This window comes from Molothrus aeneus, unplaced genomic scaffold (genome assembly GCF_037042795.1).
Source record: "Molothrus aeneus isolate 106 unplaced genomic scaffold, BPBGC_Maene_1.0 scaffold_441, whole genome shotgun sequence".
In the NCBI taxonomy this organism is placed as follows: domain Eukaryota; kingdom Metazoa; phylum Chordata; class Aves; order Passeriformes; family Icteridae; genus Molothrus; species Molothrus aeneus.
In genome coordinates, this window is record NW_027099113.1 from 15,197 (window position 1) to 41,415 (window position 26,219).

The 26,219-nt window shown below is 53.9% G+C and overlaps 2 protein-coding genes across 3 annotated transcripts in view; one reads left to right on the forward strand and one right to left on the reverse strand.

Annotated features, from left to right (window-relative positions):
• PELP1 (proline, glutamate and leucine rich protein 1) overlaps window positions 1–18,151 on the reverse strand; it is a gene marked incomplete at its 3' end in the record, with an annotated part of 33,282 nt that extends 15,131 nt beyond the window's left edge. The window contains exons 1-9 of the mRNA XM_066571379.1: window positions 18,009–18,151; window positions 16,968–17,026; window positions 16,193–16,298; window positions 14,414–14,563; window positions 11,184–11,255; window positions 8,639–8,698; window positions 6,605–6,755; window positions 4,091–4,217; window positions 1,869–1,956 (exon numbers count right to left, since the gene is read on the reverse strand). Coding sequence (XP_066427476.1) covers window positions 1,869–1,956; window positions 4,091–4,217; window positions 6,605–6,755; window positions 8,639–8,698; window positions 11,184–11,255; window positions 14,414–14,563; window positions 16,193–16,298; window positions 16,968–17,026; window positions 18,009–18,146 — 951 coding nt within the window. The remainder of the gene's footprint in view (window positions 1–1,868; window positions 1,957–4,090; window positions 4,218–6,604; window positions 6,756–8,638; window positions 8,699–11,183; window positions 11,256–14,413; window positions 14,564–16,192; window positions 16,299–16,967; window positions 17,027–18,008) is intronic.
• A 238-nt stretch (window positions 18,152–18,389) lies between these two features.
• MED11 (mediator complex subunit 11) lies at window positions 18,390–21,842 on the forward strand. Of its 2 annotated transcripts, none has more exons than XM_066571380.1 (4): window positions 18,390–18,463; window positions 18,830–19,254; window positions 20,027–20,157; window positions 20,576–21,842. In XM_066571380.1, exons 2-4 carry the CDS (start codon window positions 19,170–19,172, stop codon window positions 20,711–20,713), a joined length of 354 nt encoding a protein of 117 aa, XP_066427477.1. In that variant the 5' UTR covers window positions 18,390–18,463; window positions 18,830–19,169; the 3' UTR covers window positions 20,714–21,842. The 2 variants fall into 2 exon arrangements, with proteins under 2 accessions (XP_066427477.1, XP_066427478.1); XM_066571381.1 differs by having other exon boundaries at window positions 18,406–18,421.
• The last annotated feature ends 4,377 nt before the right edge of the window (window positions 21,843–26,219 follow it).

Below are 26,219 nucleotides of genomic sequence, written 5' to 3' on the forward strand. Positions count from 1 at the left end.
GACCAGTAGAAACCAGTATGGACCAGTATGGACCAGTATGGACCAGTTCAAACCAGTAAGGACCAGTATAAACCAGTATGGACCAGTTCAAACCAGTACGGACCAGTACAAACCATAATAAACCAGTTTAAGTTGAAATAAACCAGTTTAAGTTGAAATAAACCGGTTTAAACTGGAATAAACCGGTTTAAACTGGGATCATTTTGCAGCCAAATCCGGGGATTTTTGGGGTCATTTGGGGACAATTTTGGGGTTTTTTTGGGATGATTTTTCGGTGTTTTGGGGATGATTTTTGGGTAATTTTGGGTGATTTTTGGGTCATTTTTTGGGTCATTTTTGGGTGTTTTGGGGATGATTTTGGGGATGATTTTTGGGTCATTTTGGGTGATTTTTGGGTCATTTTGGGTGCTTTTTTGGGGGTGTTTTTTGGGGTCATTTTGGGTGCTTTTTTGGGTATTTTTGGGGTGATTTTGGGGTGATTTTGGGATGATTTTTGGGTGGTTTTTTGGATGATTTTTGGGTATTTTTGGTTGATTTTTGGGTGGTTTTTTGGGTTGATTTTTGGGTCCTTTTGGGTGATTTTTGGGTGTTTTTGGGGTGACACTCAGGAGCGATTTCTGGTTAATTTTTGGGGTGATTTTTGGGTGATTTTTGGGTGGTTTTTGGGTGATTTTTTGGGGTGATTTCTGGTTAATATTGGGGTGATTTTTGGGGTGATTTTTGGGGTGATTTTTGGATGATTTCTGGGATGATTTTTGGGATGATTTTTGGGTATTTTTGGGATGATTTTTGGATGATTTTTGGGATGATTTTTGGTTGATTTTTGGGTGGTTTTGGGTGATTTTTGGTTGATTTCTGTTTAATTTTTTGGATGATTTCTGGGATGATCTTTGGTTGATTTTTGGATGATTTTGGGGTGAATTTGGGGTGATTTTTGGGCGTTTTTGGGGTGACACTGAGGGGGTGTTTCTGGTTCATTTTTGGGGTGATTTTTGGGTGGTTTTGGGATGATTTTTGGGTGATTTTTAGGTGATTTTTGGGTGGTTTTTTGGGATGATTTTTGGGTGATTTTTTGGGTATTTTTGGGGTAATTTTTGGGTGATTTTGGGTGATTTTTGGGTGGTTTTTTGGGATGATTTTTGGGTATTTTTGGGGTGATTTTCGGGTGTTTTTTTGGGTTGATTTTTGGGTGAATTTGGGATGATTTTTGGCTGGTTTTGGGATGATTTTTGGTTGATTTTTGGGTGATTTTTGGGTGATTTTGGGATGATTTTTGGGTTGATTTTTGGGTGGTTTTTTGGGTCATTTTGGATGTTTTTTGGGCGTTTTTGGGGTGACACTCAGGAGGTGTTTCTGGTTCATTTTTGGGTGATTTTTGGGTGGTTTTTTGGGTCATTTTGGGTGATTTTTTGGGTATTTTTGGGGTAATTTTTGGGTGATTTTGGGGTGATTTTTGGGTGGTTTTTTGGATGATTTTTGGGTATTTTTGGGATGATTTTTGGGTGTTTTTTTGGGTGATTTTTGGGTGATTTTGGGGTGATTTTTGGATGATTTGGGGTTGATTTTTGGGATGATTTTTGGGTATTTTTGGGGTGATTTTTGGATGATTTGGGGTTGATTTTTGGGATGATTTTTGGGTATTTTTGGGGTGATTTTTGGGTATTTTTGGGTTGATTTTTGGGTGATTTTTTGGGTATTTTTGGGGTGATTTTGGGTCATTTTGGGTGATTTTTGGGTGGTTTTTTGGGTGTTTTTGGGGTAATTTTTGGGTGATTTTTGGGTGATTTTGGGGTGAATTTTGGGTGTTTTTTTGGGGTGAATTTGGGTCATTTTGGGTGATTTTGGGGCGTTTTTGGGGGGGCACTCACCAGGTTCTTGCTGGTGACGTTGAGGGCGCGGCAAACGAGATCCAGAATGTCCTGAACAGGAACCGTGACCGGGGCCACGAAATCCTGGCTGGGAACGGAACAGCGGCACTGGGATCAAACTGGGACAAACTGGGAGGGACTGGGACAAACTGGGAGGGACTGGGAGGGACTGGGATAGACTGGGAGGGACTGGGAGGGACTGGGATCAAACTGGGATAGACTGGGATAGACTGGGATAGACTGGGAGGGACTGGGAGGGACTGGGAGGGACTGGGATCAAACTGGGATCAAACTGGGACAGACTGGGATCAAACTGGGACAGACTGGGAGGGACTGGGATCAAACTGGGACAGACTGGGATAGACTGGGATAGACTGGGAACGGGACAGCGGCACTGGGATGGACTGGGACAGACTGGGAGGGACTGGGACAAACTGGGACAAACTGGGAGGGACTGGGACAGACTGGGACAGACTGGGACAGACTGGGATAGACTGGGAACAGAACAGCGGCACTGGGACAAACTGGGACAAACTAGGAGGGACTGGGACAGACTGGGAGGGACTGGGATCAAACTGGGACAGACTGGGACAAACTGGGACAGACTGGGATCAAACTGGGACAGACTGGGATCAAACTGGGACAGACTGGGAGGGACTGGGATCAAACTGGGACAGACTGGGAGGGACTGGGACAGACTGGGACAAACTGGGACAGACTGGGAGGGACTGGGAGGGACTGGGATCAAACTGGGACAGACTGGGAGGGACTGGGACAGACTGGGACAAACTGGGACAGACTGGGAGCGGAACAGCGGCACTGGGACAAACTGGGAGGGACTGGGGGGGGACTGGGAGGGACTGGGAGGGACTGGGAGGGACTGGGATCAAACTGGGACAGACTGGGAGGGACTGGGACGGACTGGGAATGGGAACAGAGGCACTGGGATCAAACTGGGATCAAACTGGGAGGGACTGGGACAAACTGGGAGGGACTGGGGGGGGACTGGGAGGGACTGGGACAGACTGGGAATGGGAACAGCAGCACTGGGATCAAACTGGGAGGGGATTGGGACAAACTGGGACAAACTGGGGGGAACTGGGAGGGACTGGGAGGGAACTGGGAGGGGATTTGAGGGAACTGGGTTATACTGGGAGGAACTGGGAGAGAGTTTGGGGTAACTGGGAGGGACTGGGAGGGACTGGGAGGGGATTTGAGGGTTCCCAGGATGGATTTTCGGGTTTTTGGGGTGGATTTTGATGGGGATTTCAGGATTTTGGGCTGAATTTTGGGGTGAATTTTGGGGATTTTGGGGATTTTGGGGTTTTGATGATTTTGGGGTGAATTTGGGGGATTTTGGTACCTCAGGAGAGCCCCGAAAACCTCAAGTGCAGGGTCAGGATCCCCTCAGGGGATTTTGGGGTGGATTTTGGGGTTTTTGGGTGGATTTTGATGGAGATTTTGGGGGTTTTGGGGATTTTGGGGTGGATTTTGGGGTTTGGGGGATTTTGGGGTGAATTTGGGGGATTTTGGTACCTCAGGAGAGCCCCAAAAACCTCGAGTGCAGGGTCAGGATCCCCTCAGGGCATTTGGGGGATTTTGGGGTGAATTTGGGGGTTTTGGGGTGGATTTTGACAGGGATTTCGGGGATTTTGGGGTTTTGATGATTTTGGGGTGAATTTTGGGGTTTTTGGGTGGATTTTGGGGGTTTTGGGGTGGATTTTGATGGGGATTTCGGGGATTTTTGGGTTTTGGTGATTTTGGGGTGAATTTGGAGGATTTTGGTACCTCAGGAGCAGCTTGAGGACGCGGCAGAGCCCCGAAAACCTCGAGTGCAGGGTCAGGATCCCCTCAGGGCATTTTGGGGTGGATTTTGGGGTTTTTGGGTGAATTTGGGGATTTTGGGTGGATTTTGACAGGGATTTCGGGGATTTTTGGGGTTTTGGGGATTTTGGGGTGGATTTTGGGGTTTTTGGGTGGATTTTGATGGGGATTTCGGGGATTTGGGGATTTTGGGGTGAATTTTGGGGTTTTTGGGGTGGATTTTCGGGTTTTTGGGTGGATTTTGATGGAGATTTTGGGGATTTTGGGGTTTTGATGATTTTGGGGTGAATTTTGGGGTTTTTGGGTGGATTTTGGGGGTTTTGGGGTGGATTTTGATGGGGATTTCAGGATTTTTGGGGTTATTGGGATTTTGGGGTGAATTTGGGGGATTTTGGTACCTCAGGAGCAGCTTGAGGACGCGGCAGAGCCCCGAAAACCTCGAGTGCAGGGTCAGGATCCCCCCAGCGTCGTCCTGGGGCGGGGGCAGCAGCAGCTCCACCCCAGGGCCCTCGTAAGGGAGCGGATCTGGGAGCGAAAAACCCCCAAATTCACCCCAAAATCCCCGAAATTCACCCCAAAATCATCAAAACCCCAAAATCCCTGAAATCCCCATCAAAATCCACCCAAAATCCCCAAAATTCACCCCAAAATCCTCCAAATTCACCCCAAAATCATCAAAACCCCAAAATCCCTGAAATCCCCATCAAAATCCACCCAAAACCCCCGAAATTCACCCCAAAATCATCAAAATCCACCCAAAACCCCCCAAATTCACCCCAAAATCATCAAAATTCACCCCAAAATCCTCCAAATTCACCCCAAAATCATCAAAACCCCAAAATCCCTGAAATCCCCATCGAAATCCACCCAAAATCCCCAAAATTCACCCCAAAATCCCCAAAATTCACCCCAAAATCCTCATCTCGCTTCAACAGCTCCATAGGACCCCAAAATGACCCCAAATCACCCCCAAATTTACACCAAAATCCCCAAAATTCACCCCAAAATCCCCAAAATTCAGCCCAAAATCCTCATCTCCCTTTGACAGCCCTGTAAGATACCAAAATGACCCCAAAATCCTCAAAATTCACCCCAAAATCCTCATCTCGCTTTAACAGCCCTGAAAGACCCCAAAATGACCCCAAATCACCCCCAAATTCACCCCAAAATCCCCAAAATTCAGCCCAAAATCCTCAAAATTCACCCCAAAATCCTCATCTTCCTTTACCGGCCCTGTAAGACTCCAAATCCTCCCCAAATCCTCCCTAAATCTCCCATAAATTCCCCCAAATCTCCCCTAAAGCCCCAAATCCTCCCTAAACCACCCAAATTTCCCATAAACATCCCCAAATCCCACATAAACCACCCCAAACCACCCCAAACCCCCATAAACCACCCCAAACCCCCTCATATCCCCCCCAAACGACCCAAATCCCCCCTAAATGACCCCAAATCCCCCCCAAATCCCTCACCGGTCTCACATCCCCCAAAAAGAGCCCCAAGGAGCCCCTGCAGGACCCCCCAAATACCCCATAAACCACCCCAAACAGGCCCAAAACCCCACATAAACCACCCCAAATCCCACATAAACCCCCCGAAACCCCCCCAAATCCCACATAAACCACCCCAAATGACCCCAAATCCCCCCCAAACGACCCCAAATACCCCATAAACCACCCCAAACAGGCCCAAAACCCCACATAAACCCCCCGAAACCCCCCCAAATCCCACATAAACCACCACAAACCCCCTCATATCTCACCCAAACGACCCCAAATCCCCCCCAAATCCCCCCCAAATCCCCCCTAAATGACCCCAAATCCCTCACCTGTCTCACATCCCTCAAACAGGGCCCCCAGGAGCCCCTGCAGGGTGGCCAGCACCCCCAAAACCACCCCAAACCCCCCATAAATCACCCCAAAACCCCACATAAATCACCCCAAACGACCCCAAATCCCCCCCAAATCCCTCACCGGTCTCGCAGCCCTCGAACAGCGCCCCCAGCAGCCCCTGCAGCGTGGCCAGGACCCCCTAAACCACCCCAAATCCCCCATAAACCACCCCAAACCACCCCAAACCCCCCATGAATCCCCCCAAACCCCCCAAAATCCCACATAAATCCCACATAAACCACCCCAAACGACCCCAAATCCCCCCCAAATGACCCCAAATCCCCCCCAAATCCCTCACCGGTCTCACATCCCTACAACAGAGCCCCCAGCAGCCCCTGCAGGGTGGCCAGGACCCCCAAAACCACCCCAAACCCCCCCATAAATCACCACAAAATCCCACATAAACCACCCCAAACGACCCCAAATCCCCCCCAAATCCCCCCTAAATGACCCCAAATCCCCCCCAAATCCCCCCCAAACGACCCCAAATCCCTCACCAGTCTCACATCCCCCGAACAGAGCCCCCAGGAGCCCCTGCAGGACCCCCCCAAACCCCCATAAACCACCCCAAACCCCCCCATAAATCACCCCAAAATCCCTCATAAATCACCCCAAACCACCCCAAATCCCCCCTAAACGACCCCAAATCCCCCCCAAATCCCCCCCAAATCCCTCACCGGTCTTGCAGCCCTTGAACAGGGCCCCCAGCAGCCCGTGCAGCATGGCCAGCAGCGCCCAAACCCCCCATAAATCACCCCAAAACCCCACATAAATCACACCAAACAACCCTAAACGACCCCAAATCCCCCCTAAATGACCCCAAATCCCCCCCAAATCCCTCACCGGTCTCACGTCCCTCAAAGAGATCCCCCAGGAGCCCCTGCAGGACCCCCCAAATACCCCATAAACCACCCCAAACAGGCCCAAAACCCCACATAAACCACCCCAAATCCCACATAAACCCCCCGAAACCCCCCCAAATCCCACATAAACCACCCCAAATGACCCCAAATCCCTCACCGGTCTCGCAGCCCTCGAACAGCGCCCCCAGCAGCCCGTGCAGCGTGGCCAGCACCCCCTGCAGCTGCTGGTGCCAGCACTCCGTGTGCCGCAGCCCCTGCGAGAAACCGCGGCCCAGCGCCGGCAGCAGCGCGTAGCACTCGCAGGCCAGCTAAAAACAGACAGGAACGGGGTCAGGGAGCCCAAAAACGGGGCTGGGACCCCAAAATTCTGATCCGGGACCCTCAAAAACCCCCGGAAACTGCCCCAGAACCCCCAAAACTGCCCCAAAATGCCCCAGAACTGCCCCAGAACTGCCCCAGCCCAGCGCGTAGCACTCGCAGGCCAGCTGGGAACGGGGGAAAACGGGGTCAGGGACGCCAAAAACGGGGCTGGGACCCCCAAATTCTGATTCAGGACCCTCAAAAACCCCCAGGAACTGCCCAGGAAATGCCCAAAATGCCCCAAAACTGCCCCAAAATGCCCCAAATCTGCCCCGGCCCAGAGCCCCCAGCCCAGCGCGTAGCACTCGCAGGCCAGCTGGGAATGGGGAAAATGGGGTCAGGGACCCCAAAAATGACCTTAAAACCCCAAAATTCTGATTCGGGACCCCAAAAAACCCCCAGGAACCGCCCCAGAACCCCAAAAAATGCCCCAAAATGCCCCAAATCTGCCCCAAAATGCCCCAAATCTGCCCCAGAACGCCCAGCCCGATGTGTTGCACTCACAGGCCAGATGAGAATGGGGAAAAATGGGGTCAGGGACCCCAAAAACGGGGTCAGGGACACCAAAAATGGGGCTGGGACCCCAAAATTCTGATCCGGGACCCTCAAAAACCCCCAGGAACCGCCCCAGAACCCCCAAAAAATGCCCCAAAATGCCCCAAAATTGCCCCAAAATGCCCCAGAACCACCCCAGAACCCTCCAAAACCGCCCCAAAATCCCCCTGAAAATCCCCTCCAAAGTCATCCCAAACTCCCCCCAAAAAACCCCAAAATCACCCCAAAATCCCCCAAAATCGCCATAATTCCCCCAGAAGCACCCCCAAATCCCCCAAACTCCAAAATTCCCCCCAAAAAAACCCCAAAATGCCACCTAAAAACCCCAAAATCCCCCCTGAAAACCCCAAAATCCCCCCTGAAAACCCCCAAAACCCCTTCCAAAAACCACCAAAACCACCCCAAACCCACTCCAAAAATTGCCCAAAAAACCCCAAAACCACCACAAAAAACCCTAAAACCACCCCAAAAACCCCAATAACCCCAAACCAACCCCAAAAAAAAACCCCAAATCACCCCTAAAAACCCCAAAATCCCCCCTAAAAACCCCCAAAACCTTTCCAAAAACCACCCCAAACCCACTCCAAAAATTGCCCCAAAAAACCCCAAAACCACCCCAAAAATTCCCCAAAAAATCCCCAAATCCCCCCTAAAAACCCCAAAACCCCCTCCAAAAACCCCCAAAACCGCCCCAAACCCACTCCAAAAATTGCCCCAAAACCACCCCCAAAAATCCCCAGAACCACCCCAAACCCCCCCCAAAAAAGCCCAAAACCACCCCAAAAATTCCCCACAACCCCAAAAACCCCAAGCCAACCTCAAAAAAAACCCCAAATCACCCCTAAAAGCCCCAAAATCCCCCCTAAAAACCCCCAAAACCTTTCCAAAAACCACCCCAAACCCACTCCAAAAATTGCCCCAAAAAACCCCAAAACCACCCCAAAAATTCCCCAAAAAAACCCCAAAACCACCCCAAAATTCCCCCAAAACCCCCCAAAACCTCCCCAAAAACCCCAAAACCCCTCCAAAATTCCCCAAAAAAAAACCCAAATCCCCCCTAAAAACCCCAAAACCCCCTCCAAAAACCGCCCCAAACCCACTCCAAAAATTGCCCCAAAACCACCCCAAAAACCCCCAAAAAACCCCCAAAAAACCCCCCCAAAAAACCCAAAAAAACTCCAAAAAAACCCCAAACCACCCCAAAAACCCCAAAACCACCCCAAAAACCCCAAAACCACCCCAAAAAACCCCAAATCCCCCCAGTTTTGGCTCCCACCTGCTGCAGCCGGGGGCTCTCGCTGTCGATGCGGGACAGGAAATGGGCAGCGAGCTTGCCCTGGGGGAGGGGAAATTTGGGGAGATTTTGGGGGGTCCCGGGGCCGAGACCCCTCCCCAAATTCCCCCTAAATTGGGGAGGGGGCTCGAGGACCCCATAGGAAAAATTTGGGGTTTTTTGGGGGGTCCTGAGGCTGAGACCCCTCCCCAAATGGGCCCAAAATTCACCCCAAAATCCCAAAAATCCAGGGGGTATTTGGGGAGATTTTGGGGGGTCCCGGGGCTGAGACCCCTCCCCAAATTCCCCCTAAATTGGGGAGGGGGCTCGAGGACCCCATAAGAAAAATTTGGGGTTTTTTGGGGGGTCCCGGGGCTGAAATTCCTCCCCAAATTCCCCTTAAATTCACCCCAAAATCCCAAAAATCCAGGGGGAATTTGGGGAGATTTTGGGGGGTCCCGGGGCTGAGACCCCTCCCCAAATTCCCCCTAAATTGGGGAGGGGGCTCGGGGAACCCACAGCAAAAAAATTGGGGTTTTTTGGGGGGTCCCGGGGCTGAGACCCCTCCCCAAATTCCCCCTAAATTGGGGAGGGGGCTCGGGAACCCCATAAGAAAAATTTGGGGTTTTTTGGGGGGTCCTGGAGCAGAGACCCCTCCCCAAATGGGCCCAAAATTCACCCCAAAATCCCAAAAATCCACGGGGAATTTGGGGAGATTTTGGGGGGTCCTGGGGCTGAGACCCCTCCCCAAATTCCCCCGAAATTGGGGAGGGGGCTCGGGGAACCCACAGCAAAAAATTTGGGGTTTTTTGGGGGGTCCCGGGGCTGAGACCCCTCCCCAAATTCCCCCAAAATTCACCCCAAAATCCCAAAAATCCACGGGGAATTTGGGGAGATTTTGGGGGGTCCCGGGGCTGAGACCCCTCCCCAAATTCCCCCTAAATTGGGGAGGGGGCTCGAGGACCCCATAAGAAAAATTTGGGGTTTTTTGGGGGGTCCTGGAGCAGAGACCCCTCCCCAAATGGGCCCAAAATTCACCCCAAAATCCCAAAAATCCAGGGGGAATTTGGGGAGATTTTGGGGGGTCCCGGGGCTGAGACCCCTCCCCAAATTCCTCCTAAATTGGGGAGGGGGTTCGGGGACCCCATAGCGAAAATTTGGGGTTTTTTGGGGGGTCCCGGGGCTGAGACCCCTCCCCAAATTCCCCCAAAATTCACCCCAAAATCCCAAAAATCCACGGGGAAATTGGGGAGATTTTGGGGGGTCCCGGGGCCGAGACCCCTCCCCAAATTCCCCCTAAATTGGGGAGGGGGCTCGAGGACCCCATAGGAAAAATTTGGGGTTTTTTGGGGGGTCCTGAGGCTGAGACCCCTCCCCAAATTCCCCCGAAATTCACCCCAAAATCCCAAAAATCCACGGGGAAATTGGGGAGATTTTGGGGGGTCCCGGGGCCGAGACCCCTCCCCAAATTCCCCCTAAATTGGGGAGGGGTCTCGGGGGACCCCAAAGGGGAAATTTGGGGAGATTTTGGGGGGTCCTGGGGCTGAGACCCCTCCCCAAATACCCCTGAAATTGGGGAGGGGGCTCGGGGACCCCACAGCAAAAATTTGGGTTTTTTTGGGGGGTCCCGGGGCTGAGACTCCTCCCCAAATTCCCCCGAAATTCACCTCAAAATCCCAAAAATCCACGGGGAATTTGGGGAGATTTTGGGGGGTCCCGGGGCCGAGACCCCTCCCCAAATTCCCCCTAAATTGGGGAGGGGGCTCGAGGACCCCATAGGAAAAATTTGGGGTTTTTTGGGGGGTCCTGAGGCTGAGACCCCTCCCCAAATTCCCCCAAAATTCACCCCAAAATCCCAAAAATCCACGGGGAATTTGGGGAGATTTTGGGGGGTCCTGGGGCTGAGACCCCTCCCCAAATTCCCCCTAAATTGGGGAGGGGGCTCGAGGACCCCATAAGAAAAATTTGGGGTTTTTTGGGGGGTCCCGGGGCTGAAATTCCTCCCCAAATTCCCCTTAAATTCACCCCAAAATCCCAAAAATCCAGGGGGAATTTGGGGAGATTTTGGGGGGTCCCGGGGCTGAGACCCCTCCCCAAATTCCCCCTAAATTGGGGAGGGGGTTCAGGGACCCCATAGGAAAAATTTGGGGTTTTTTGGGGGGTCGTGGAGCAGAGACCCCTCCCCAAATGGGCCCAAAATTCACCCCAAAATCCCAAAAATCCAGGGGGAATTTGGGGAGATTTTGGGGGGTCCCGGGGCTGAGACCCCTCCCCAAATTCCCCCTAAATTGGGGAGGGGGCTCAGGGACCCCACAGCAAAAATTTGGGTTTTTTTGGGGGGTCCCGGGGCTGAGACCCCTCCCCAAATTCCCCCGAAATTCACCCCAAAATCCCAAAAATCCACGGGGAAATTGGGGAGATTTTGGGGTTTTTATGGCTGAGACCCCTCCCCAAATTCCCCCTAAATTGGGGAGGGGTCTCGGGGGACCCCAAAGGGGAAATTTGGGGAGGTTTTGGGGGTTTTGGGGATTTTGGGGAGGGGTCTCACCCTCATGGAGCCGCAGGCGCCGGGGTAGAAGGACAGGCAGGACTTGATCCCCTCCAGCGTGGAGAGCTCGCACTGAGAGGGGGGAAATGGGGTGAGACCCCTCCCCAAATTCATGGGGACCCCTCCCCAAATTCATGGGGACCCCTCCCACTGAGACCCCTCCCCAAATTGTTCGGGACCCCTCCCCAAAATCCCAGAAATTCACCCCAAAAATCCCCCCCAGGGCAGAGAATTCACAGTGGGGAGAGGGGGAAAAGGGGCTGAGACCCCTCCCCAAATTCACGGGGACCCCTCCCCAAATTCATGGGGACCCCTCCCCAAATTCGGGGAGATCCCACTGAGACCCCTCCCCAAATGATTTGGGACCCCTCCCCAAATTTCTGAGACCCCAAAATCCCCAAAATTCCCCCCAAAAATCCCCCCCAGGGCAGAGAATTCACAGTGGGGAAGGGGGAAAAGGGGCTGGGACCCCTCCCCAAATTCGGGGAAATCCCACTGAGACCCCTCCCCAAATTCACGGGGACCCCTCCCCAAATTCGTGGGGACCCCTCCCACCGAGACCCCTCCCCAAATTGTTCGGGACCCCTCCCCAAAATCCCAAAAATTCCCCCCAAAAATCCCCCCCAGGGCAGAGAATTCACAGTGGAGAGAGGGAAAAGGGGCTGAGACCCCTCCCCAAATTCATGGAGACCCCTCCCCAAATTCCTGAGACCCCTCCCCAAATTCATGGAGATCCCAGTGAGACCCCTCCCCAAATGATTTGGGACCCCTCCCCAAATTTCTGAGACCCCAAAATCCCCAAAATTCCCCCCAAAAATCCCCCCCAGGGCAGAGAATTCACAGTGGGGAAGGGGGAAAAGGGGCTGGGACCCCTCCCCAAATTCGGGGAAATCCCACTGAGACCCCTCCCCAAATTCACGGGGACCCCTCCCCAAATTCATGGGGACCCCTCCCCAAATTCGGGGAGATCCCACTGAGACCCCTCCCCAAATGATTTGGGGCCCCTCCCCAAATTTCTGAGACCCCAAAATCCCAAAATTCACCCCAAAAATCCCTCCCAGGGCAGTGAATTCACAACGGGGAGGGGGGAAATGGGGCTGGGACCCCTCCCCAAATTCACGGGGACCCCTCCCCAAATTCATGGAGACTCCTCCTCAAATTCCTGAGACCCCTCCCCAAATTCATGGAGATCCCACTGAGACCCCTCCCCAAATGATTTGGGACCCCTCCCCAAATTTCTGACACCCCAAAATCCCCAAAATTCCCCCCAAAAATCCCCCCCAGGGCAGAGAATTCACAGTGGGGAAGGGGGAAAAGGGGCTGGGACCCCTCCCCAAATTCGGGGAAATCCCACTGAGACCCCTCCCCAAATTCATGGGGACCCCTCCCCAAATTCATGGGGACCCCTCCCACTGAGACCCCTCCCCAAATTGTTCGGGACCCCTCCCCAAAATCCCAGAAATTCACCCCAAAAATCCCCCCCAGGGCAGTGAATTCACAGTGGGGAGAGGGGGAAAAGGGGCTGGGACCCCTCCCCAAATTCACGGGGACCCCTCCCCAAATTCACAGGGACCCCTCCCCAAATTCATGGGGACCCCACTGAGACCCCTCCCCAAATTATTCGGGACCCCTCCCCAAATTTCTGAGACCCCAAAATCCCAAAAATTCACCCCAAAAATCCCCCCCAGGGCAGTGAATTCACAGTGGGGAGAGGGGGAAAAGGGGCTGAGACCCCTCCCCAAATTCACGGGGACCCCTCCCCAAATTCACGGGGACCCCTCCCCAAATTCGTGGGGACCCCTCCCACTGAGACCCCTCCCCAAATTGTTCGGGACCCCTGCCCAAAATCCCAAAAATTCCCCCCAAAAATCCCCCCAGGACCCCTCAAAACCCCCGCCCTGAAGCCCCCAGACCCATTTTGAAGCCCCCAGACCCATTTGAAGCCCCCAGACCCAACTGGAGCCCCCAGACCCAACTGGAGCCCCCAGACCCATTTTAACCCTTCCCATCCCAACTCCAACCCATTTTAATCCCATTTTAACCCAATATTTTCCACTTTCACCCCACTTTGTCCCATTTTATCCCCATTTTTTCCCATTTTTCTCTCCACAACCCCCCCAAACCGACACCCCCGAAGCCCCCAGACCCAATTGGAGCCCCCAGACCCATTTTAACCCCATTTAAACCCTTTCAGTCCCCACTTTTTTCCATTTTAGCCCCATTTTTAGCCACTTTAACCCCGTTTTTTCCCATTTTAACCCCGTTTTTTCCCCACAAGCCCCCCAAACCCAAACCCCTCCCGAAGCCCCCAGACCCATTTGGAGCCCCCAAACCCATTTAACCCTTTCAATCCCAATTCCTTCCCATTTTAACCCCATTTTTTTCCCATTTTAACCCTGTTTTTTCCCCATAACCCCCCCAAACCCAAGCCCCCCCGAAGCCCCCAGACCCATTTAAACCCTTTCACTCCCCACTTTTTTCCATTTTAGCCCCATTTTTAGCCATTTTAACCCCATTTTTTCCCATTTTAACCCTGTTTTTTCCCATTTTTTTCCCCACATCCCCCCCAAACCGACCCCCCCGAAGCCCCCAGACCCATTTGAAGCCCCCAGACCCATTTTAACCCCATTTTAACCCTTTCACTCCCCACTTTTTTCCATTTTAGCCCCATTTTTAGCCATTTTAGCCCCATTTTTAGCCATTTTAACCCCATTTTTTCCCATTTTTTTCCCCACAACCCCCCCCAAACCCAAACCCCCCCCGAAGCCCCCAGACCCAATTGGAGCCCCCAGACCCATTTAACCCTTTCAATCCCAATTCCTTCCCATTTTAACCCCGTTTTTTCCCATTTTTTCCCAAAATCCCCCCCAAACCCAAACCCCCCCGAAGCCCCCAGACCCAACTGGAGCCCCCAGACCCATTTTAACCCTTTCTGCTCCCATTTTAACCCGGTTTTTTCCCATTTTTCTCACCGTAACCCCCCCAAACCCAAACCCCCCGAAGCCCCCAGACCCATTCGGAGCCCCCAGACCCATTCGGAGCCCCCAGACCCATTTCAACCCTTCCCATCCCAATTCCAACCCATGTTAATCCCATTTTAACTCAATTTTTCTCCATTTTAACCCCATTTTTTCCCATTTTAACCCCATTTTTTCCCATTTTTTTCCCCATAACCCCCCCAAACCGACGCCCCCCGAAGCCCCCAGACCCATTTGGAGCCCCCCCCGGACCTCGGGCCTCAGGGCCAGCAGGGAGGTGAGGATCCCGGGGATGTGGTTGGTGCCGATGTCCCGCGCCAGCTCCGGCAGCTGCGCCGAGAACCTGAGCAGCTCCCGCAGCACCGACACCCCCAGGGCCACCGTGGGAGGGGGGTCCTGGGACTGGGGGAGGGACCCCAAAAAGCGTCAGGACCCCTCCCCAAATTAGAGAGACCCCCCTGGAAAAAACCCCATCAAAATCGCCCAAAAAAAACCCCAAAAAATGGCGAAAATCGGTCAAAAATGGGGGGTGGGACCCCCCCAAAAACCACCTTGAGGGGGGGTCCTGAGACTGGGGGGACCCCAAAACCGATCAGGACCCCTCCCCAAATTAGAGAGACCCCCCCTGGAAAAAACCCCATCAAAATCGCCCAAAAAAACCCCCAAAAAAATCCCAAAAAATTCATTGAAATTGGGCAAAAATGGGGCGTGGGACCCCCCAAAAACCTCCCCAAAACCACCTTGAGGGGGAGTCCTGGGAATGGGGGGGGACCCCAAAACCCATCAGGACCCCTCCCCAAGTTAGAGAGACCCCCCTGAAATTGTCCCATTTAAAACAACCCCAAAAACCCTGGAAAAATTCCAAAAAATGGCGAAAATCGGTCAAAAATGGGGGGTGGGACCCCCCAAAAACACCCCCAGGGCCACCGTGGGAGGGGGGTCCTGGGACTGGGGGGGACCCCAAAACCCATCAGGACCCCTCCCCAAATTAGAGAGACCACCCCCAAAATTGTCCCGATCCAAATAACCCAAAAAAAACCCCAAAAATCCCAAAAAATTCATTAAAATCCTGAAAAATTCATTAAAATCCATCAAAAATGGGGGCTGGGACCCCTCCCAAAACCACCTTGAGTGGGGGTCCTGCGACTGGGGGGACCCCAAAACCCATCAGGACCCCTCCCCAAATTAGAGAGACCCCCCTGGAATTGTCCTGATTGAAATAGGCAAAAAAAAAAAACCCCCAAAATTCATTAAAATCCACTAAAAATTCATTAAAATCAGTCAAAAATGGGGCGTGGGACCTCCCCCGGGACCCTCAACCCCACCCCAAGTGTCCCCAGGTGTCCCCAGGTGTGTCCCAGGTGTCCCCAAGTGTCCCAAGTTGTCCCCAGGGATGTCCCAGTTGTGTGTCCCTGTCCCAGGTGCCCCCCATGTGTCCCCAGCTGTCCCCAGGTGTGTCCCAGGTGTCCCCAGGTGTGTCCCAGGTGTCCCCAGGTGTATCCCAGCTGTGCCCAGCTGAATCTCAGGTATCCCCAAGTGTCCCTAGGTGTCCCCAGTTGTCCCTCGGTGTTGTCCCCAGGTGTGTCCCAGGTGTGTCCCCAGCTGTCCCCAGGTGTATCTCAGCTGTCCCCAGGTGTGTCCTAGGTGTGTCCCCAGCTGTCCCCAGGTGTGTCCCAGGTGTGTGTCCCTGTCCCAGGTGTCCCCAGGTGTGTCCCAGGTACCCCCAGGTGTCCCCAGATGTATCTCAGCTGTCCCCAGGTGTCCCCAGGTGTGTCCCAGGTGTGTCTCAGGTGTCCCCAGATGTCCCCAGGTGTGTCCCCAGCTGTTCCCCCAGCTGTCCCCAGGTGTGTCTCTGGTGTCCCCAGGTGTCCCCAGGTGTCCCCAGGTGTGTCCCAGGTGTCCCCAGGTGTGTCCCAGGTGTGTCTCAGCTGTCCCCAGGTGTGTCCCAGGTGTCCCCAGTTGTCCCCAGCTGTCCCCAGGTGTGTCCCAGCTGTGTCCCCAGGTGTCCCCAGGTGTCCCCAGGCGCCTCACCTGGAGCAGGTGCTGCAGGAGGCGGAGCCAGCCCAGGCAGTGTTGCTGGAAGGCCTCGCTGGGGCTCTCGCTGACCAATAGCGACAGCAGGCACAGCCCCTCGAAGCTGCAACGCCATTGGCTGAGCCGGGACACGCCCACCCACGAGCCCGGCCACACCCCCACAGCCCCGATTAGCTGCTGGGGAGCGCCAAACCCCGCCCACTTTCCTTATAAGGGCAGCCCAGGGGAGAGCGCGGCTCACAGGGAGAATCTGATTGGCTGGGATAAAGCCACGCCCACCCCGGCTCCACCCACAGTGCTGATTGGTTGCTAAAGCCCAAGCCCCACCCACTTTCCTTATAAGGGCAGTGTAGAGCAGGGTGTGGCTCTCACATGGAGTCTGATTGGCTGAGATGAAGCCACGCCCACGCAGCAGCAGCAACCAATCACACACAAGCCCCACCCACCCTAATTAATTATGCAAGAAAGGAAACACCTGATTGGCTGCTAAAACTCCATGCCAACAAATCAGCGAATCACAAGATGCTTCAAAGCCACACCCCCTCCTCCTGATTGGCTGCCCTGCCCACAGGGCTAAAACCTCCCCTGATTGGCTCCTCCTCACCCAATAGCAGCCCAGAGAACGATTCCCATTGGCTCCCGAGCTGGCCCCGCCCCCACACTGCATTTCCATTGGTTTTTACCCAACCCTGCCCATCCCAGAGCAGCAGCCAATGAGGGGGCGGCAGGGGCGGGCCCTGCGCTGTGATTGGCCGGCGGAGCTGTCACTCACCGCGTCTTCATGGAGCCCAGGCGGGCGCTGGTGACACCGAGGAGCCCCCCGAGAGCAGCCTGGGGGAGGGGCGGGGGGGTCACACAAAGGTCAGGGGTCATCAAGGGGTCAGGGGTCAGTGGGGGTCATTGGGGGGTCAAGGGTCAGGTGGGAGTGACCGGAAGTGCCATGGGAGGAGGGGGAGGGGCCTGGGGAGGGGCCCTGGGCCTGAGGGGAGCCTGGATTGAGGGGGGGGGCTCTGGGATTTTGGGGTCAGATCCCAGATTTTGGGGTTCCCAATCCTATTTTGAAGGTTTCCACTCCCATTTATGGGGTCAGATCCCAGATTTTGGGGTTCCCAATCCTATTTTGAAGGTTTCCAGTCCCATTTTTGGGGTCAGATCCCAGATTTTGGGGTTCCCAATCCTATTTTGAGGGTTTCCAGTCCCATTTTTGGGGTCAGATCCCGGTTTTTGGGGTTCCCAATCCGGATTTTTGGGGTCAGATCCCATTTTTAGGGTTCCCAGTCCCGTTTTTGGGTTCAGATCCCAGAGTTTGGGGTTCCCAATCCCGTTTTTTAGGGTTCTCCGCCCCTGAGACGATCCTGGTTTGGGGTCAGATCCCGTTTCAGGATTCCCAATCCCGGTTTTAACGTTCCCAATCCCGTTTTTTAGGGTTTCCCACCTCTGAAATGATTCCGTTTTTGCGGTTAGATCCCACTTTTTAGGGTCAGATCCCACTTTTTATGCTTACCAATCCCGTTTTTGGGTTAAATCCCGGTTTTTAGGGTCCCCAATCCCATTTTTTAGGGTTCCCCACCTCTGAAATGATCCCGTTTTTAGGGTTAGATCCCATTTTTTAGGGTCAGATAAGATTTTTTTAGGGTTCCCAATCCCGTTTTTGGGTTAAATCCCGGTTTTTAGGGTCCCCAATCCCGTTTCCTGGCTCTCCCCAGCCCTGAGGCGATCCCGTTTCCCGCCCACCCCTGAGGGGGGCCCCTCTCTCTCCCTGAGGCGGCGGCGCCGCCCCCGCTGAGGGCGGGATCCCCTCCCGGGCCCGTACCTGGGTCCCGGCGCTGTCGCGGAGGCCCCGCACGATGCCCGGGAGGGCCCCGCGGTGCGGGGGCAGCGCCGAGAGCGCCGAGAGCGCCTCGAGCAGCGGCGCGGCCGGAGGGGCCCGCGGGGCCGCCACCGCCGCCATGGCCGCTTCTTCTCCGGCGCGCTCCGATGACGTCACAGCGCGGGGAAAAAAGGAGGCGGTGCCTGCGTGAGGGGGAGTGGGCGGGGCTTCGGGACAAGAGCTAAAAAAGGAAATGAGAGGCGTGGCCTGGAGGAAAAAGCGTCTATAAAAGGTAATGATGGGCGTGGCCTAGAGAAGAGCGGGTGTTAATAATGTAATTAGGGGCGTGGCCTAGAGGAAAGCGGCTCTAGACGAGGCAATGAGGGCGTGGCCTGGTTGGAATCTGTGTTTTAAAGGTAATGAGGAGCGCGACCTATAGAACAGAAGGTCTATAAAAGGTAATGAGGGGCGTGGCCTGTAGGAAATTGGTCTATAGAAGGCAAGGAGGGCGTGGCGTGTAGGAAAACTCATGTATAAAAGGCAATGGGGGCGTGGCATGGAGGAAAGCAGGTCTATACAAGGTAATGTGGGGCATGGCCTAGAGGAAAGCGCCTCTATTAAAGGCAATGAGGGGCGTGGCCTAGTGAATGAGTTCGATAAAAGTCAATGAAGGGGCGTGGCCTGAATAAAAGCGCCTCTATTAAAGACAATGAGGGGCGTGGCCTGGATAAACACGGTCTATAAAAGGCAGCGAGGGGCGTGGCCTGGAGAGGAACGCTTTAAAATGGACTAAAAGGTCTCCTAAATCCCTCTCCCCCATCCAGCTCTCCTTCCTTCTCCGGAGGTGAGTCTGAGGGGAATCGAGAACACCGGGTAGGCCTTTGTAGTGACCAAACCGTTTTGACGGAGCCGGGAGTGATTTTGAGGCGATTCCGGGCGGTTTTGGAGCGGATTTTGGGCGGTTTTGTGACGCTAAACAACCTTGGAGGACCCAAAACCACCGAGACGACGGAGAGCGGCCGCTGGAGGCAGCGGCGCCACCACTGAGTTCCGCCCAGAGCGGCTCCCGGCGAGCGCTTCCTGTCACGTGACCGAAACTCCGCGCTACCATTGGTGAAGGGAACCGGAAGAGGAGCGAGAGGAGGCGGAAGCGGCGCGGGCGGCATGGCGGGGTTCGGGGTGGCCAACGAGCGGCTGCGGGCGCTGGAGGAGCTGGAGCGCGAAATCGGCGCCTCCCTGCAGAGCGCAGGTGGGCGGGGCCTCCGGGAACAGGGGCGGGGTTTGCGCGGAGGGGGAGGGGCGCGGCATGAGGGGGAGGGGCCGCGGTGTTTGGGGGGGCGCGGGGAGGTACTTCCGGATTTTGGAGAGGGCGGGGCTTGTGTTGCCATGGTGATGGTGGGCGGGCGTTTGAGGCGGTGATGGGCGGGGCTTGATAGGGTGGCGGTTAAGGGATGGGGTCTAATGGGGGCGTGGTCACTCAAGGGGCGTGGTCAGAGCTCAGGTGATCTCCAAGGGACCAATGGGAGAGACTGAAATGGGGTCAGAGGTCACGGGGAGGGGTCCCAGGTGTGCCCAGGTGCGACCCAGGTGCCCCCAGGTGTGGCCCAGGTGTGTCCCCAGGTGTGCCCAGGTGTCCCCAGGTGTCCCCAGGTGTGACCCAGGTGTGTCCCCAGGTGTCCCCAGGTGCCCCCAGGTGTGACCCAGGTGTGTCCCCAGGGCTGGTGATCCTGGAGCTGTCCAAGGAGAAGCCCCAGGAGCGTCACCTGGACCGTCAGGGGGGGTTTGGGTGTGCCCAGGTGTGACTCAGGTGTGACCCAGGTGTCCCCAGGTGTCCCCAGGTGTGACCCAGGTGCCCCCAGGTGTGACCCAGGTGTGTCCCCAGGTGTGACCCAGGTGCCCCCAGGTGTGACCCAGGTGCCCCCAGGTGTGACCCAGGTATGTCCCCAGGTGTCCCCAGGTGTCCCCAGGTGTGACCCAGGTGTCCCCAGGTGCCCCCAGGTGTGACCCAGGTGTGTCCCCAGGGCTGGTGATCCTGGAGCTGTCCAAGGAGAAGCCCCAGGAGCGTCACCTGGACCGTCAGGCCGCCCAGTTCGGCGCCGCCGTGGCCAAGGTGGAGGCCGAGCTCTCGGCCCAGATCCGATACCTGACACAGGTGAGTGGGATTTGGGGGGTCCCAGGTGGGATTTGGGGGGTCCCGGGTGGGTTTAGGGGGATTTTGGGGTGCTCAGGTGCATCCCTCACCTGCCCAGGTGAGTTTTTAGTGATGTTCTGATGAGATTTGGGGGCATTTTGGGGTGTCCCAGGTGGGATTTGGGGAGGGAGTTTGGGGTGTCTCAGGTGGGATTTGGGGACAATTTGGGGTTTTTGGGGTTCTTTGACCCCTCACCCTCTCAGGTGTGTCCCTCACCTGCCCAGGTGAGTTTTTAATGATATTTCTTTGGGATTTTGGGGTGTCCCAGGTGGGATTTGGGGAGGGAGTTTGGGGTGTCTCAGGTGGGATTTGGGGACAATTTGGGGTTTTTGGGGTTCTTTGATCCCCTCACCCTCTCAGGTGTCCCTCACCTGCCCAGGTGGCCACGGGGCAGCCCCACGAGGGCTCGAGCTACGCGGCGCGCAAGAGCTGCCAGCTGGCCCTGAACCGCCTGGACTACGCCCGGCGCCGCCTGGCAGAGCTGGCCCGGGCCTGCGAGCTCATGCTGGAGCAGTGACACACCTGGGCACACCTGGGCACAGCTGGGCACACCTGGAGAGATCGATGGGACAGCGTGGGACACACCTGGAGCGGCGTCGGGATGGAAAAATGGGGGAAAAATGGGATTTTTATGGGGTTTTATTGGGGTGGGATATCTTGGAGACGTCACTGAGAGACCCTGGGCACACCTGGGCACACCTGGGCACACCTGGGCACACCTGGAGAGATCAATGGGACAGTGTGGGACACACCTGGAGCGGCCTTGGGATGGAAAAATGGGGAAAAATGGGATTTTATTGGGGTTTTATTGGGGTGTGACACCTTGGAGACATCACTGAAAGACCCTGGGCACAGCTGGGCACACCTGGGCACACCTGGAGAGATCAATGGGACACACCTGGAACAGCCTCAGGACTGAAAAATGGCGAAAAAATGGGATTTTTATGGGGTTTTATTGGGGTGGGACAGCACTGAGAGACTCTGGGCACACCTGGGCACACCTGGAGAGATCGATGGGACAACGTGGGACAACCCTGAAGTCACCAAAATGTGGAAAAATGGGATTTTTATGGGGCTTTATTTGGGTTTTATTGGGGTTTTATTGGGGTGGGACACCTTGGGGACATCACTGAGAGACCCTGGGCACACCTGGGCACACCTGGGCACACCTGGAGAGATCAATGGGACACACCTGGAACAGCCTCAGGACTGAAAAATGGGGAAAAATGGGATTTTTATGGGGTTTTATTGGGGTGGGACAGCGCTGAGAGACCCTGGGCACAGCTGGAGCGGCCTCGGGACTGAAAAATGGGGAAAAAATGGGAATTTTATGGGGTTTTTTTGGGGTGGGACAGCACTGAGAGACCCTGGGCACACCTGGGCACACCTGGGCACACCTGGAGAGATCGATGGGACAACGTGGGACAGCCCTGAAGACACTGAAGTGTGGAAAAATGGGATTTTTATGGGGCTTTATTTGGGTTTTATTGGGGTGTGGCACCTTGGAGACGTCACTGAGAGACCCTGGGCACACCTGGGCACACCTGGGCACAGCTGGGCACACCTGGGCACACCTGGGCCCCCCCAGGTGCCACCCCCGGCCTGGCAGACGCCCCCAAATAAAGGGGACACCGCGGTGGCCTTGAGAGCGCGAGGGGACTCGGAGATTTTGGGGGGTTTTGGGAGGGAAAATTTGGGGGTTTTGGGAGGGGAATTTTGGGGGAAAATTCTGGGGTTTGGGGGAAAATTTGGGGGTTTTGGGGGGAAATTCTGGGGGTTTGGGGAGGGGAATTTGGGGGCAGATTTTGGGGGGAAAATTTGTGGGAAAAATTTGGGTTTTGAGGGGGAAATACGGGGGAAAATTGGGGGGAAATTTGGGGGTAAGTTTGGGGATATGGGGGGGAAATTTGTGGGGAAAATTTGGGGGGAAATTTGGGGGTTTTGGGGTCAAAAGCTGTGGCTGGTACAAGTGACCAAGTCGGGCCCTCCAAAAAGGATGTGTCTGTACAGACCCATCCATGCCCAGAATGTTTGAGCTTATCGGTGGCTTCAGGGAGTGTTGTGGAGGAGACCTGCCTGCGGTGTGAACAAGTGAATGACCTCCTTTCACTGGTGGCTGAGCTTAGGGAGGAAGTTGAAAGGTTAAGGAGTATCAGGGAAAGTGAAAGGGAAATAGACTGGTGGAGCTCAGCCCTTCCATCTTTAAGGGAGGCCTCTGACCAAGAGACTGAGGACTTATATGCCTCCCACCCTCGGGCAACAGAAGAGCACCTGGTAGATGAAGAGGAGTGGAAACAGGTCCCCATTCAGGGAGGTAATAACAAAAAGTCCTCCCCCTCCCCATCATCCAGCCAAGTGCCACTTCAGAATAGGTATGAGACCCTGGATAGAGAGACCCAACCAGATGATTTAGGAGAAAATTGTCTGACCAGTGAACCCCCCAGTTATGATTCATCTGTAAGACAGATCACTACCTCTAGCATCAAGAAGAAAAGAAGGGTAATCGTAGTAGGTGATTCCCTCCTGAAGGGAACTGAGGGTCCCATATGTCGACCAGACCCATCCCACAGGGAAGTCTGTTGCCTCCCTGGGGCCCGGGTACAAAATATCACTGAGAGACTTCCTGGGCTGATTCAGCCCTCTGATTATTACCCACTGCTGATACTCCAGACTGGCAGTGATGAGATTGAGAAAAGGAGTGTCAAGGCAATTAGAAAGGACTTCAGGGTACTGGGTCAGGTAGTTGATAGGGCAGGAGCTCAGGTAGTGTTCTGCTCAGTCCCTTTGGTGGCAGAGGAAAATGATGAAAGAAACAGAAGAATACGCATCATCAACAAGTGGCTCAAGGGTTGGTGTCATCAGCAAAATTTTGGATTCTTTGATCATGGGGAAACTTTTACAGCACCTTCTCTGCTGGAACCAGATGGGGTATACCTCTCTGTTAAGGGCAAAAGGGTTTTAGGATATGAACTGGCAGACCTCATTGAGAGAGCTTTAAACTAGGTTTGAAGGGGGAAGGGGAACCAGCTGAGCTATCTGGAAACAGGCCCAAGAATTACAAGGCTAAGTTAGGGGAGAAGTCAGTAGCCCAGATGAGGTGCATGTATACCAATGCACGCAGCTTGGGCAACAAACAAGAAGAGCTGGAGGCCGTGGTGCAACTGCAGAGCTATGATGCAGTTGCCATCACAGAAACATGGTGGGATGACTCACATAACTGGAGTACTGCATTGGATGGATACAAGCTCTTCAGGAGAGACAGGAAAGGAAGAAGAGGTGGAGGGGTGGCCCTTTATATTAAGCAGACTTTTGATGCCACCGAAATTGAAACTAAGGAAGACGGAGTTGAACGTCTATGGGTAAGAATAAAAGGGAAGGCCAACAAGGCTGACACCATACTGGGAGTCTGTTATCGTCCACCCGACCAGGAAGCAGAGGTAGATGACTTATTCTATAAGCAGCTAGGTAATGTTTCAAGATCATCAGCCCTTGTTCTTGTGGGTGACTTCAACCTGCCAGACATCTGCTGGGAACTTAATACAGCAGTAAAGAGGCAGTCCAGGAAATTCTTAGAATGTATGGAGGACAACTTTTTGTCACAGCTGGTGGGTGAACCCACCAGGGGAAGGGCTATGTTAGATCTGCTATTTGCAAATAGAGACGGGCTGGTGGGAGATGTAGTGGTTGGAGGTCGCTTGGGACAAAGTGATCACGAAATGATAGAGTTCTCAATATTTGGTGAAATCAGGAAGAGTACCAGTAAAATTCTTGCATTGGACTTCCGGAGGGCAGACTTTGGCCTGTTTAGGAGACTTATTCAGAGCGTCCCTTGGGAAGCAGTCCTAAAAAACAAAGGAGTTCAGGAAGGGTGGGCATACCTCAAAACAGAGATCTTGAGGGCACAGGAACAGACCATCCCTGTGTGCCGAAAGATCAGCCAACGGGGTAAACGTCCAGCCTGGTTGGGCAAGGAGGTTTTGGAGGAACTTAGGAATAAAAAGAGGATGTATCAGCATTGGAAGAAGGGACAGGTCTCTAAGGAAGTATTCAAGAAGGCTGCTAGAGCATGCAGAAAAAAAATTAGGAAGGCCAAAGCTCAGTTTGAACTTAGAATGGCAACTTCTGTAAAGGATAATAAAAAATGTTTTTACAAATACATTAATGGTAGAAGGAAAGGTATGACCAGCCCTTGTTCTTTATTGGACAAAGGAGGGAACTTAGTATCTGAAGATGAGGAAAAGGCAGAAGTGCTTAATGCCTATTTTGCCTCAGTTTTTAGTGGGAAGATGACTTGCCCTCAAGACACCTGCCCACCTGGGCTGGTTGATGGTGACAGGGAGCAGAATGGTCCCCCCTTTATCCAAGAGGGGGCAGTCATAGAACTACTGAAATGCTTGGATACTCATAAATCTATGGGACCAGACGGAATCCACCCCAGGGTGATGAGAGAGCTGGCAAATGAGCTTGCAAAGCCACTCTCCATCATTTACCATCAGTCCTGGCTCACTGGCGAGGTTCCGGATGACTGGAAGCTGGCCAATGTGATACCCATTCACAAAAAGGGTGCAAAGGAAGATCCTGGTAATTATAGACCAGTCAGTCTGACCTCAGTACCTGGTAAAATAATGGAACAGTTTATATTAAGTGCCATCACGCAAAATTTACAGGATGGCCAGGGTATCAGACCCAGCCAGCATGGGTTTAGGAGGGGTAGGTGATGTTTAACCAACCTGGTCACCTTTTATGACCTGGTAACCCGCCTAGTCGATGCAGGTAAGGCTGTAGATGTTGTTTACTTGGATTTCAGCAAGGCCTTTGGCACTGTCTCCCACAGCACACTCCTAGACAAGCTGGCAGCCCGTGGCTTGGACAGGAGTGCTCTGTGCTGGGTCAGGAACTGGCTGCATGGCCAGGCCCAGAGAGTGTTGGTGAATGGTGCTGCATCCAGCTGGCGGCCAGTCACCAGTGGTGTTCCTCAGGGTTCTGTGCTGGGGCCAGTTCTGTTTAATGTTTTTATTGATGACATGGATGAGGGTTTAGAGTCCTTTATTAGCAAATTTGCAGATGACACTAAGCTGGGAGCGTGTGTGGATCTGTTAGAAGGACGTAGGGCTTTGCAGAGGGACTTGGAACGGTTGGAGGGATGGGCAGAATCCAATGGGATGAAGTTCAGTAAGTCCAAGTGCCGAGTCCTGCACTTTGGCCACAATAACCCCCTGCAACGATATAAGCTGGGGACAGTGTGGCTGGACAGTGCTCAGGAGGAAAGGGACCTGGGGGTGCTGGTTGACAGTCGGCTGAACATGAGCCAGCAGTGTGCCCAGGTGGCCAAGAAGGCCAATGGCATCCTGGCCAGTATCATGAACGGTGTGGCCAGCAGGAGCAGGGAGGTCATTCTTCCCCTGTACTCAGCACTGGTGAGGCCACACCTTGAGTATTGCGTCCAATTCTGGGCCCCTCACTTTAGGAGGGACGTTGAGATGCTTGAGCGTGTCCAAAGGAGAGCAACGAGGCTGCTGAGGGGCTTAGAACACAAGCCATATGAAGAGCGACTGAGGGAGCTGGGGTTGTTCAGCCTGGAGAAAAGGAGACTCAGGGGTGACCTTATCACCCTCTTCAACTTCCTGAAGGGTAGCTGTGGTGAGCTGGGGGTCGGTCTCTTTCTCCGGGCAACAACCGACAGAACAAGAGGACACAGTCTCAAGCTGCGCCAAGGGAGATGCAAGCTAGAAATAAGGAGGAAGTATTTTACAGAAAGAGTAGTCAAATACTGGAATCATCTACCCAGGGAGGTCGTGGAGTCACCATCCCTCGAAGAGTTTAAAAAAAGACTGGATGTGGCACTTGGTGCCATGATCTAGTTGAGGTATTAGAACATGGGTTGGACTCGATGATCTTAAAGGTCTCTTCCAACCTAGAATTTCTGTGATTCTGTGATTCTGTGAAATTTGGAGGGTTTGGGGTGGATATGGGGGGAGTCGCAGGGAATTTGGGGGTTTTGGGGGGAAATTTGGGGATTTTTG